At 43.9% G+C, this 12,975-nt stretch overlaps 1 protein-coding gene across 5 annotated transcripts in view; it reads right to left on the minus strand.

Moving 5' to 3' along the window:
* The window catches only part of MSRB3 (methionine sulfoxide reductase B3), a 117,298-nt gene that overhangs the window by 37,856 nt on the left and 66,467 nt on the right, over positions 1 to 12,975 (minus strand). For all 5 annotated transcript variants that reach the window (XR_008822126.1, XM_056340763.1, XM_056340764.1 and 2 more), the window contains one exon: positions 688 to 785. Coding sequence is in view for 4 of the 5 variants with exons in the window: in XM_056340763.1 (XP_056196738.1) it covers positions 688 to 785 (98 nt within the window). In the remaining variant the exon portion in view is untranslated. The remainder of the gene's footprint in view (positions 1 to 687; positions 786 to 12,975) is intronic.

A 12,975-nucleotide genomic window follows, 5' to 3' on the forward strand; every position in this document is an offset into this window, starting at 1 on the left:
CTGCTTCTCTCAGGGGGAGTTTGAGCATGTGGAGCTACAGGACTGCAAGCTGCTGAGTACATCTGCTGAACGCCAATGTGCCAGCTTCTCCCATTGCTAGGTAATGATTATGCCATTCCCTTCACAGAGAGAAAAGCAGCACAAAGGATGAGAGGAAGTAGAACAAGACAGATAACGGAAAATTTTGGCATGTTTTGAATGACTACTGACTTCATTATTACGGCAGACGGGATTGTTTGAAGCAGCCATTAGGACTGCACTGGGAATGAGTTAACATGGCTGCACAGTAATGCACAGTGATGGAATCAGCACACAGACAGTCGCTCCACTGCTTTCGACTTCTCTCTGAACTGCTCACATGTGGAGTCAGTTGGCAGGCTCAGGCTCAGGAGCTCCTTTGGAGGCACCCTCTTCAGGAAGACAATTTTTGTAGACTCAGCATCGAGTCCAACCGTTTACATCTGCTCTGTTAAATCTCACACGAGACAACAACGTTCATTCCAACAAGCTCTTTGTGCCTTCAGCTCATTCCACCCAGCTGTTATACCTACAACCCATTGTGCTCTCTCACAATGATTACTATTTAATGGAACTGGAAGGTTTGCAAATCTTAGGGAAAGTACAGCATGCTGTAATGATTTTTGCAGCCTTTGCCACCGGAATGGTCTGTATGTGCTATAAACTAACCTGACTGCAGGATATTTCAATGCGATGCATCCCATAGGAGAAATCATCGTTGAAAGTAATTACATCGGGACTGATCACATCATAGAAGGAAGGCCAGCCTGGAAAAGAGGAACAAGATAAGCAAGAAAAGAGGGAGTCTTCATGGCAGATGGCTTTGTAAAAAGCAAGACAGAATCACACTTTGAAAAATGTTTATCTCATGCTACAGCCTGGAAATAACTGAAATGGAGATTCTGGATCCTAAATCACTTAGGTACTTTGGAAAATTTGCCCCCTGAATACAAAGTTAGTTGTTTAAAGGCAAGGACTAAACTGCCACTAGCTGCCCATCTTCCATCTCAACAGAGATTCCTGCACTCCACTACAAGCAGTGGTAGCAGATTAGCTCAGGGATGAAGGTCATTGCTCAGGCAGGCCAGATTCAGCCTCACCATCAGTTTAAAAAAATCACCATCAGTTTAAAAAAATACAAATTCCACCCTGAAGACAAACTGTGAGATTTTATGGAACACAAGTGCTTTTGCTTATGCAATGAAAAAGTAATTTTAAAAAGAGCTGATAAATTGCCATTTAGAGCCCCAAAACCTGTCTTGACCTTTGCCTTCACCAAGGCATGGTCACCCCCAGAAGGATGTGCTCAGACATTGACCCATCACACATTAGAGTCAGTGAAATGACTACTGTTGTGTTTAATTTCTAAACAGTAATCAGTGCTTCACATCAGCCATGGACAGGCAGAGTCATAACTATGCCCATAGTAGACACTAGTAGATGGTCTGCATGTGGTCTGCATCCAGGACAGAACAACTGTACTCATTAACACGTATGTTCAACAAAGCTGCTAGCTGAGCACTATGCAGTATTACCTGACACCAGAATGTGATGAGATTTATACCTGATGTACCAGTAATGGCCACCTACCACCTAAATAAAGACCCTCCACTCTTTATTCCACGCCAAGTCTCCCCCTCTCTACAACATAGCTAAAAAGAACACAGGTCTATTCAGTGTCCCAGTGGAATCCCATTACACAGCTGTAACTTTTCAGCCACCCCTCAAAAACATGTCATCATATGCTCCATTTCCTGGAGCTGGGTTCCCACATAAGAACCTGATAGGCTTTAAGGTCATGTCAACATCTACCAACGCCCATCTGAAATCCCACTGGCTATCTGTCCTTCTCATTCACTCTCTTGCCAAATATAACATGCACAAGCAGCTCTTGCTCTCTGTGTATTACACACATGCCCATGTATGCAGAACTTCCTTGCTGCTTCTTCTACTATCTGTTAAGCATTTGCTACTGATGATTTCATAAATTGACTTGCAATAAGCTATTAAGAAACACAGCAGCAGCTGTGAATCACTGCATGCAGATGAATAAAGGATGTATACAGCTTCCCATAAGTAAAATGAGTAAAAATTCCTATACAGTAAAAGGAGGTGTGGAATCCATCAAGTTTTCTGAATGTGGGTAGAGGAAGTGTGTAAACTGGGAAAAAAATCCATATGTCTTCAGCTGTATCTTAAACCATTAAATATGAAAGAACACTTACGAGAATGCAAGCATAACAGACATAAATTTTTAAGAAAGAAATGCATTTCTCTTCCTTTTGGGAACACCCATACAGTAGCACTCCTCAGCCTGCAAACTGACAGCGCTGCAAGCCCCAAGTCCTATGCTCCAAGATGCCTACTACCATCACAAGTCTTTCCACCCCAGAACTCACTGCAGAAGTAGAGTAATTTTCTTCCCCAGAAGTATTGCAAATGGAAGAGTTACACACAGCAGGCAGACTGAGGAGCAAGAACTCTGAACAGGGAAAGTATCCCACAAGACAGGAACTCAAACCAGTGCAGCAATGACAACTGTAAAAAAACAATTTATAAATTCTTTCCCTCATGCAAAATATCCCTGCCAAACAAATATCTTCACAAACAGAAAAGGAATAAACATATGACAAGTTTTGTAAGAGGGGTTATCCCGCTGACAGAAAAATTGATACCTCCTAATTGGTGGCTCCTTTCCATCACCATTCACCATCTTCCTAGCTGGGCCTCAATCTAACAAATATTGAGGTATTACATAGAGCTGGTCAGAATATTTTTAATGAAACGTGTTTCAGTTTTTAAATTTAGTAGTTTCGCAAAACACACATATCAATTTGCCCTTGTGTGATGGCAGAGAAGTTCCAAAGAGGGAGCTGTTGGAGCAACCAACTATCTGATCATGTGATCCTCCTTTGGAGGAGGAACACTTCAATGCTGTAGAAATTCTCAAAGACAACCCTGCCTCCTCCATAACAGCAGTAAGGGGGAAGCTTCAAAGGCTGCTACACAGAGATTGAAGCAATCTGTGTCTTGCTGAGAAAATTATCTTGTGAGAAGGGTTTGCAGGAGACGTGTTTATGTCAGCTTTGACATTAAAGAAAGACCATCCATCCTCCTTTCTCCAGACTTTTCCTTTTGGTCTTCCCATTCACCACAGAAAAATTATTTGCTTTGGATGCACTCCATGCACTTTTAAAAAATGAAGTCATCTGAAACCTATATAAACAGGCAAGCTCCTCCTAAAATAGCCTTTGTTCCCAACTGCAGTGACTTCAGTTTAGGCTGTCAGTTCATGCTACACGTGACACATGTTCCACCACTGTTACATATGGTCCCCAAGACAGGGAAACAGACTGCGCCTCCACTGCGCTGACTTTTTTAACTCTTAGTCAAGCCATCTCTTCCTGAGTGACACGGCAGGCCAGGCACCAGCACTACTGTGACAAACAAGTAACTCCACAAGGGTTGAATAAAACCTGAGCAAACCCTGCAACAGGAAAGATCCTGAAGGGCACAGTGAGACACACTCTCACTCTGTTGACCTTGAGAGGAAGACGAGCGAACTGCTCATTGAGCTGATGAGCCAAACTCACCAGGAAAACCAATCCCCCTCTGCCGTCTCATTTCCTCTCTCCTGAGCTCAAGTGGAAAACCCATTTGCTAAGCCTTCTCTGCCCGTTTTCTTTACTTCAAAAGCTGCCAGGAAGAAGCCGTAGAAGCAGTCTGCTTGCTTGCACACCAGGCAACTCCCAGTGATGTAGAAAGCTAACCAGACTCCTGTGGACTCCTCATATGATCTCTCTGTCTTTGTAAGCGGTGAGTGACCCAGCAGTGGCCTCCACTTTGCAAGCCCCAGGCTACTTCTCCTCTCCTGTTGTCTCACTGGCTGGGGCGGCTCCACTCCTGGCCCCTCAGCACCTGCTTCCTTCCTGCTGCACGGCTGCAAAACGGGTGACCCGCTCTACATTTCAGACTGCTGTTAGCGGTGCATTAAAGCTTCAGCCTGCCTTTGAAGGCTATCTGGCTACCTGGAAAGGGCATGCTTTTGCAGGAACGGGGGGAAGAAGACCATACCATTTTGGATCTCTTCTGCTTCTGCTGAGCTCAGAGGCAGAAACAGTAACCCTTGGCACTGCAGAGACCGAGCACTGGAGGAGACCCTTTGCCAACCCTGGTGCTGAGACTCGGCCCTCCCTGGATGATGGCTTGCTGTCAAGCCTAGCTCGCAGCATCTGATGGGCAGCAGGAGCAGAGCCGCTGTCTTTTGAAGGATGGTAAAACGTAACAGCAAGAAATAGCTGCTGGGGGAAAGGGGCAAAGGGTAATTGCAGGAGACAAGATGGGGGTGGGGGGAGTCTCCCAGCTGAGTGAACAACTTCAAATGACATTTGCACTTCTCTGTGTGTGTGAGCAGCAGCTAAAATTAGCGAATGCATTTATCCTTGAATGTAAAGTTTAGTTTGAGGGAGAGTATGACACAGGAACGGTCAGCAATTTTTATCACGTTGCAGACATTTAAAATGGGCTCGTTCTTATTTTCACAACCACTTTGCATCACACTGGCAATATAAAAGGGCTTTAAAATAAGAGTCTGTTGTGTTTGTGCTCACCCTGATGACCCTTTACATGGGAGTCAGGCCACTGTGTCCTAAGGGCCAGTTTATGGTACATTAATAAGCCAGCCACAGAGATTAATAGTTTTTCAGATATATGGCAAGTATCCCTTCTTGGGTCTAAACTACAATAAACAAAGCAATGGAACTTTCTTCTGTCAAGTACTTAAGTGAAAACCATGCGTAAACTGAACTTTACTGGCAGATCTTTTCTGCTCCATCCTGCATGAGTAATAGAAAGGATTTTACACTGCTGGGTGTCACACGTAAGAGTCACATCCCATTCTTCCTCATTCTGGGACATCCCTCAAGTATGTTGTGAAAGCTGCACAGCATTTTGAAAATTCACCCCACACCCCCTCACCAAAATAGAATCTTTTGGTTTTCATAATGGTCCCCATTCTGCAAAACAGGAGACAGCGGTTCATGGTTTTTCAACAAAGAATGCTTTCTTCAGAGCAGAGGTGGCCTGGTACTTCCCTGGGCAGCAACCATGAAGAACAGGGAGAAGTAGAAACATTGGCTTTGGTAGCCTATGGTGGATGCTGCTTTTGCAGCCCTGGGCACAGGGTTTCAACTCATTCAAAAGAGGCATCTTCCCTCTCACTTTCAGACCTCCTATTCTAGGTACGTGACCGAGTCCGTACTACTAATGAGCCGCCTGAGGTGGGTACCTATACAGGCAGCTGGCACAAGGCAGGTATCAAGACAACACGGGCAGCTAGCACACAGCAGTCCCAGACAGCTGCCAAACTGAACAGTCTCCTCCTTAAACTGAGATGCCAAAGGAGTTGTAATGCCTGAGTAAGGCTGCAACAACAAATGGTGTGCCTGAAGTCCAGCCCCATTTGTGCATTTCTGATGGAGATATGAAACCCCAGCATGCGTAGATTGTTTCTTTCACATTAACCCAGGAAGTTCTAAAGCACCTTATCTCATGGGCTACTCCAGGACTCTCTTGGTGATGCTGACCTCATGTGAAATAAGGAGGACATTTTGTTCCCATAAACTTTTGGAAAGGAGTCCAGCTGTTAATTGACGGGTCAACTGTAGAAGCATCTCAAACTTCCTTCCAGTTTCACAAGTATGCACACGTTTTGTTGTAGTTGGATCTCCAACTTCCTAATAAATGGATGTGAGCACTTAAGACATCTAACCATTAAAGTATGAGTCTACAGCTATTTGCAGAAGCAAAGCAGCAGGCTGCTTTTGAAAACCAGCCCTGTTAGTCTATTTTTCCCCCTCTTGTCAACTAATGTTCCTTCTAACTCTTTTTTTTTTTTTTTTTAACAGGCCAATTGCAATCCCAAGCATCTCGTGCTCTGACATTATTCCTATTTCATACACCTGTCGACTGGAGACCTCCACAGTTTTTCAATAACTTATGTCTGTAGTTATGTTTTTCATTTCAGATCCCGAAGAGAGTAACTTCAACCTGCATTTTATCATTCTTTGCTGTAATTATTCCAAGCATTTACTTCAGTGAGTTATTTACAGATGGAGAAGTAGAGGGAGATGGAAGATGTTAGAACTACCAAATGGCACCAGATGGTAAAGAGGACCTTGACCTGAAAAATACCTTGTTTCTCTGATGTGCTGTATTTTTAGAATTGATTCCCTTTTAACCTAATGTGGATTAATGAAAACCCAAAGGCTTTTTAAGGTAGAGTCTCATCATTTATCTTCACTGAGAAGCTACGGCTGCGTAAAAACATAAAGCACGTAGGATTTAAAAAAAAAATAAAAAAAAGGTAATAAAGCTTCTGCTTTGAAACTGCTGTAAAGCTGAAGTGCCTTCACTTTTTTCTTTCTCACAGGTTTATTGAAACAGAATCTGAAAGACACAGGCATCCACAGCTGTAACTTCTCACATACAAGTTTAATGTAAAACTACAAAGTGACATACTGCTATTCTCTATAATGCCTGTGCATATATAGGGCTTTTTTTGGCTAACATCCTGGGCTATTTTTCATAACATCTCCACGATGATGAATGCACAATAAATATTCTTACTTACAAATATTTTAACCTCAGGTAACACTACTAAATCAGTGAAGGTTCACCTGATTTACCTAAATGTAGCTAGAAACAGAATCAGGCACAGAAACATTCTTGTTCACCAGCAAATGACTTTACATTAGATATGTATTCCACTGCAAAGAAAAGCTGGTCCTTTCCAGCACCATCCAGATACGAGAAGGACAGCACGGTACTGTTTTACAGCACAACATACAGAGCGTAAGAGCAGTAGCTAGGCTGGGTGGGGGCAGGGGGAGACAAAGAAAAAAAATGAAGCTTAATTTTGGAAGGAAAAGAGAGGGCTTATCTCTACCTGTCTCTAATAGCAAAGTTGGGCTAACACAGCAGGCAATACCACTCTGACAGAACAGTGTGGGAAGGGAATTTTACCAAACAATTGAACTTCTAATAGCAGCTTTTATGAGATAATCGTCATCTGTTTTTTTCTTTATGTTTCTCACTTGGGAAATAAAAAAAGTGAAAGCCATAAATAAAGGTGGTATTTGTTTTCTTCCACTACAGCACTGTGAGCATGAAAACAACTTACTATGAAACAGCATATGCAATCCAGACTTATTTTCTTTGTTAGTGGGAGGAGGTTATATTTGTTTAAAGTGATTGTTAAGGGAGATCTGAAACTTTGCATCTACAATTTTATTTGACATCTGTATTTTTCAGAACAAGAGTGCCCCTGATGTCTCTTGAGCAATGAAAGCATGGGGCCTCCTCTCTTTAGCAATTAATAACTGTATCACAATACCGCTACTGCCCTAGCTGTTTCCTTAGTCCTTTTGCTGTGCTCTAAAATACTGCTAAACACAAGACAGCTGTTTCAGAGCCTTCCTCTGTAACGTTCCTGACATCTCCGACGTCTGGGCTGCTGCTAAAATCAACAGGTAGGCAGAAGCTGGGATCTTCCTCAAGTCGTCTTAGAAAGATTGAGTTACTAATGGTTTCTTTCTTGGTTCAGGTTCAACAAAACTACTGAACCTAACTCACTTCCTCCCAAAGGATGGGTTTCTCCCCTCATCTGAACAGTGTCTCTTGTTACTTTAAATCATGGCTAATGTTTTTAAAAATATATCTTACACATAAGTCAGCTGTAGATCTTCAGCATCAAAGGAACCAAACAGAATTGTGTGAAGCAGTGTAACCTTAAGCTATAATTTTAAAATGCCATCAAGAAATGTCTGAAATAGTTTTTAAAATTTACTGTTGACCTAGTAACCTCTGTCCAAAGCATTCAACTTTGAATAAATGTCTTTGTTTTCCTTCCAAAAGCAGTATTAGCAAAACAAATGTATATATTGCAAAATATCTTGCAATTGGTAGAACTATGAGTTACCTTTGTAAGTCACTGAAATAACTGAAGCTTTCATATAGGATGAGTAAATCAGGAGAGCAGTATAGCTGGCAGGCCTTACAATGGAAGTGATTTGACAAAATTGGAATCCTAATGCAGTGTGTTCACAGAGAAAGTAAAAAAACCAGCAAATGCAACCTTGTAATAATCAGCATCTGGCACTGAAATGAACGTCACAGATGAAGTACATATTTGAAAAATTTGTCATGGGGTGTCTCAAGTAATGAACATCCACAATTTGTTTGCTGAAAAATTTTCCTTAGTATTGTTACGCATATCTGGGAAACGAAGTTTGTAAAGAACAATCAGAACTCAGCTACACACTAAAACTGAAACTACAGAGGTGGAATTCTGACAGGATTATTAACTCAAAAAAAAGTAGCCTGTACTGTCTTTCTTTTGCAGTTATATTCCTTCTTACTGAGCCTCCTTCTACAGTGCCTCCTGAACTGAGTGCTCTAGCAGACAAGTACCCTCCTCATTACAGCTGGACAAACAGGCTCTCATTGCAGTTGTAAAGTTCTGAAACAAGGGAAAGAGTTATTACACTGATTAAAACAAACAAACAAAAAAAAGACAAAGGCCCCCTTTCTTCTGTTTACTTTAGATATTGAATGAGATGTCTTGGTGAGGGAACTTGGTCACAAATAACTAAGTAGGGACATAATTTTCTTGGCCATCAAGAAAAGCTTTTGTCAGGATTTGGGCCAACACTGGGGTAGTTAGCAGATGGCAATGTCTGCCAAAGGTTGACAGAATAGAGTACTGAACAGCAGGATGAAGACAGAGCCACAAACCACCAGGTCTGCTTTTAAGGGCCGTCTAGCCACAGGACAAGACCCTGCAGGAAGGTGGGGTATGGCTCCTTCTGATGCCACCATGAAGTGGTAGAGAGCAAAGCCCTCTCCTCTTTGCCTACTACAGCTTATTCACTAAGCTAGTTCTTAAAATAGATCCATTTCCAGAGCAGGGTTTTCATTCCAGTGTAGGAACATCTCGTCATGAGCTACAGGCTTGTTAAGCCCTGCAAGAAACCTTGCCATGAAGCCCTCCTTCACCTGGGAAGTGCAGAAGCTACTCTGCGGCTTCATGCAAAGAGTTCTGAGGTACTTCTGCCACCCTGTACCTCTGTGTTACCTTACGATGGTAAGTTCACATTGCCATCTGCCTAAGAGTTTGTCTCTACAACATATGGTTGAAGACCGTGCTTTCACGCACAAAAAGACGCAACAGCTATAGGCACTGCAGGAAATCCTAGAAGAAGAAAAAAAAGAATGATTTGCAGGGTTTGATTGTTTGGAGTTAGTGTTGGTTTGGGGGGGAGGTTTAAATCTTTTTAACAACCTCTTATGCAAACAAAGGGAGGTAGGTAATAAGGCTGACTAGAAAATAAAGACCTGTCTTCACAGAAAAGCCTGACAAAAACAATATACATGTGCACACACACTCTATTCCTTTAAGTTTTTTGTAGAAAAGTTCAGCTGTACTTTGAAAACTTCTGAAAACTGAAATTATTGAAATGGAAAAGTTCGCATTTCAGATTATGATGTCCACCTTGTTTTGCTTTCTGCTATGGTTTCTACAGCAAAGCACACCCTTTCTGCTAAACCCCACATCTTCTTTCAAGAAAGATTTCTACAAAAAACTTTTCACAGCTATACTTTGTATCTGGTGATACAGTTAAAGGAAAGAAACAGCAAACTACTTAAAAACGATCTCACCAGGAGCTGTTCTCCTTGAATTCTCTGCTGGGGGAAGCCCAGCTTGCCTCTGGGATCTCCCGAAGACTGAGCAAGTGCTAACACAGCTGCTGCGCACATCAGCTCAGCACAGGTCTCTGATTTGCTCCGGTGCCTGTGCTATTCCTTACAGGACCATGTCTTTGATTTCTTCTGTTTCTTCTGGATTAGCCTTTTATTACATTTTTTACTTGAAAAAATAACTTGAGCAAAACAAATGTACCGTACACAAACTGCTCAAGACATGGAAGTCATTTTCAACCTAAGCTAAGAGCATTTGTAATTTGGCACAGTATGAACGGTCACAGTGGAAGTCAATTATACTCACTACATGTTTTTGCAGACAAATAACATCAGTTTATAAACATCCAACTCACTTCAGGATCCTTTTTTCTTTTACGCTATTCTAGGCAAAAAAAAAAAATACATAAAAGAGTAATTGGCTTGGAAAAGAAACCTGATGTAATAAGGAGAAATGCAATTTAGAGAGAACTGGCAAGAAGGGAGCGGGCAAGACTGTTCAGGAGAAAACTGGAGAGGCAAGACACCAGCAGCGGGCACACGGCCCTCTAACAGATGCACTCAAGGCCCTCAAGGAAAACTCTCCGTGTCATGGCGATTTGCCCCCATGACCCAGTGCCTCCCACTGGGCTAGGCCAGCCGCTCTCGTCCGCTACGACACCCCTTGGCGTCTCTCGGATACTCTCCCCCGTGACGCTGCCGGCTGCCTCGTACTTGTGTTTCCCTGGGCCTCCTCCTCCGGGCTACCCCGATGTCCCACGGCGCGGGCGGCGCAGGCCGGGCCCGCCGCTGGGCCTGCCCGCTCGGGGCGCCCCTGCCGCGGCACAGCAGCCCCGCCATGCCGGCCCCCCGCCGGGCCCCGCGGCGCGCACAGCCCCGGCCGCGCGGGGCGGGCACCTCCCACACGAGCACCCACGAGGGAGGAGGCGGAGGGGGCGAGGAAGGACGGGCCCGCGGGCCGTGGCGGTTGGGGGAGGCGAGGACGTGCGGCGTCCCCGCCGCTCCCTCTCCCACTGCCGGCGGGAGGGCGGTCTGGCGCCCAGCGTCAGGAACGGCAGCGGGACGAAGGCGCTGCGGCCGCGGGGAGCGCCCCGACCGCGGCCCGCCCGGCCGTTCCCTCGGCGCCGGCCGCCGCCTCGGGGCGGAGGGAGCCCGGCGGGGCCCGGCGGCGCGGGCGGGAGCGGCGACAGCGCATAGCCTTGTTCTTGTCTCCACCTGCTGATTTCATAAGCAAATATATTTGGGGAAAGTAACCTTACCAATAAATACACGTGCCGGCTAGTTTAAGGCAGCGGTTTGGGGCACCTATCTCGGAGCTGCAGCTGCAAACACCGTGATAGGCGAAAAGGCACTAAAACCAGCGCGGGTGCCCGGTTCTTTTCCTGCTTTTTCACCAGACCTCTGGAAAACAAGCACGGTGCTACTCTGTCGTCTGTTCCTTCCTGTTCAAAGACATTCAGAGGTACCACCGAGCTCCGGTGACCACGGGCAGTAAAGCCTCGTTGTTCCACGCCAGAGGAAAACAGAGGCAGACGAAGCCCTTGTGTAAGGCAGCCAGCTGGCACTGCAGTCACTCCATACATTTCTGGAGCTCACGTGTCAAAAAGCATCACCTTCAATTCACTGAACCCTTCCAAAGAAGCACACACCAGTGCTCCAGCCTAACCTGGCTCTCACTCCCCTCAGAAAGGACTGAAAAAAAGACAGGGAAGGGATATACAAAGGCATTTCTCATCAACTGCTAAACGGTCCAATATACTCGTAATCTTAGGTTCTCTGCTTTATAGCGAGTGATGAAAACCTGATGGGACAGGCTTGAAGGCTGCACTCAGAGCCACTGGGGTGCATTTTTGGAATTGGACAAAAATATTCTGAAGTGGATACCTGGAAAGGGCATGGGCAGCAAGGGGAAATACTGCCAGGAAAGGAAGAATTTAAAAAAATTAAGAACAATTTCTGATTAAAATTTAAGAGGTAAAGTGCTGGCACGAATCAGTTCTCCTGATAGAGGAATCAGGCTCTGAGCTGGCTCCTTAGATGCTGTTTGGAGACCTCAAAAGCAGAGTCATTAGAAAGCAACTTCTTCAAGGACTCCAGCTAAAACTACAAAGACATAAAATTCCAGTCAGACACAGGAAATTCTTAGGGGAATACAAGACTTTTATGAGTCAGAAGGTAAAAATCCCTCTGAATACCTAACTAAACTAATCTAATGAAGTAGTCACCAGGGAAGGAGTGTGATGAATCTGCATGTCAGGAAGGACAAATTTAAACAAACAGGAAATTGAACAACCTGAAGCTATTTTCATTTTTACTCCCTGTGCCCTGCTCCTTTTTTTTTCCTTTAAAGGTGCAAATCGAGTTGATGGCTGCAGAAGCTGCCGTGTAGGTCTGAGGGGACTACTTCGTTTTAGATGAAGTCTCAATTTAAAATAAATTAATTGCCTGGCTTCCTTTCGCAAAGTTGGGAAGTTGTTTAGTTGTGGTTCATTATTTGCGCTATTGTAGACTCTACAGGGTCCAGTGCAATCAAGCTACTAACCATTGCAAAGGAATACAGGGAAAGTACTGATGTGAAGTTTATAACTTAAAATTTAGCTTCCTCCCTAGCAAGCTGAAGTGATGCTAAATGCTTCCTATTAGGTATTTTACCCATGCTAGCAGTTACAGGGTTCAATCCTAAATGATGCTGAGTCCTGGTCCAGCTTCACATTGAGGTGCATGCTTAGCTTTTTGACATGGAAAAGTTGTCAGAGAGGCTTCCAGAGAGATCCTCACACCCACAAAGGGCTTGACTTTAGGTACAGAGTATTTCAAGATCACCTGTGTGAAGAAATATTATGCAGAATGTTTCCTCCTTTCCCTTATGGAGTCATGCATCACCTAGACTAAAAAAAGAAGGGGTTTACACATGTATAGTCTTGTGTCCTGCATGTCTTTTGTAAGGAATGAGGAGCTTTTTCAGTTTATAACCTTTTTATTAAAAATTCATTTAGGAAATAAAATTTAGCAAATTGCACTTTGCAGAGATCATGCTAGAGTTCCTAAAACTATGAAGATTGCAACTATTCTCACAATGTTACTTCTATATTAAAATTAAGTTTGCATTAAAGCTTTTCTGTTACTTCAGGTTTACTTCAGCTTGAAGGAAGTAAAACTATAGAGAAGCCAGATTTTGTTTGTTTGTTTCAATGAATTCTG

Source organism: Falco biarmicus, chromosome 5 (genome assembly GCF_023638135.1).
Source record: "Falco biarmicus isolate bFalBia1 chromosome 5, bFalBia1.pri, whole genome shotgun sequence".
Taxonomy (NCBI): Eukaryota; Metazoa; Chordata; class Aves; order Falconiformes; family Falconidae; genus Falco; species Falco biarmicus.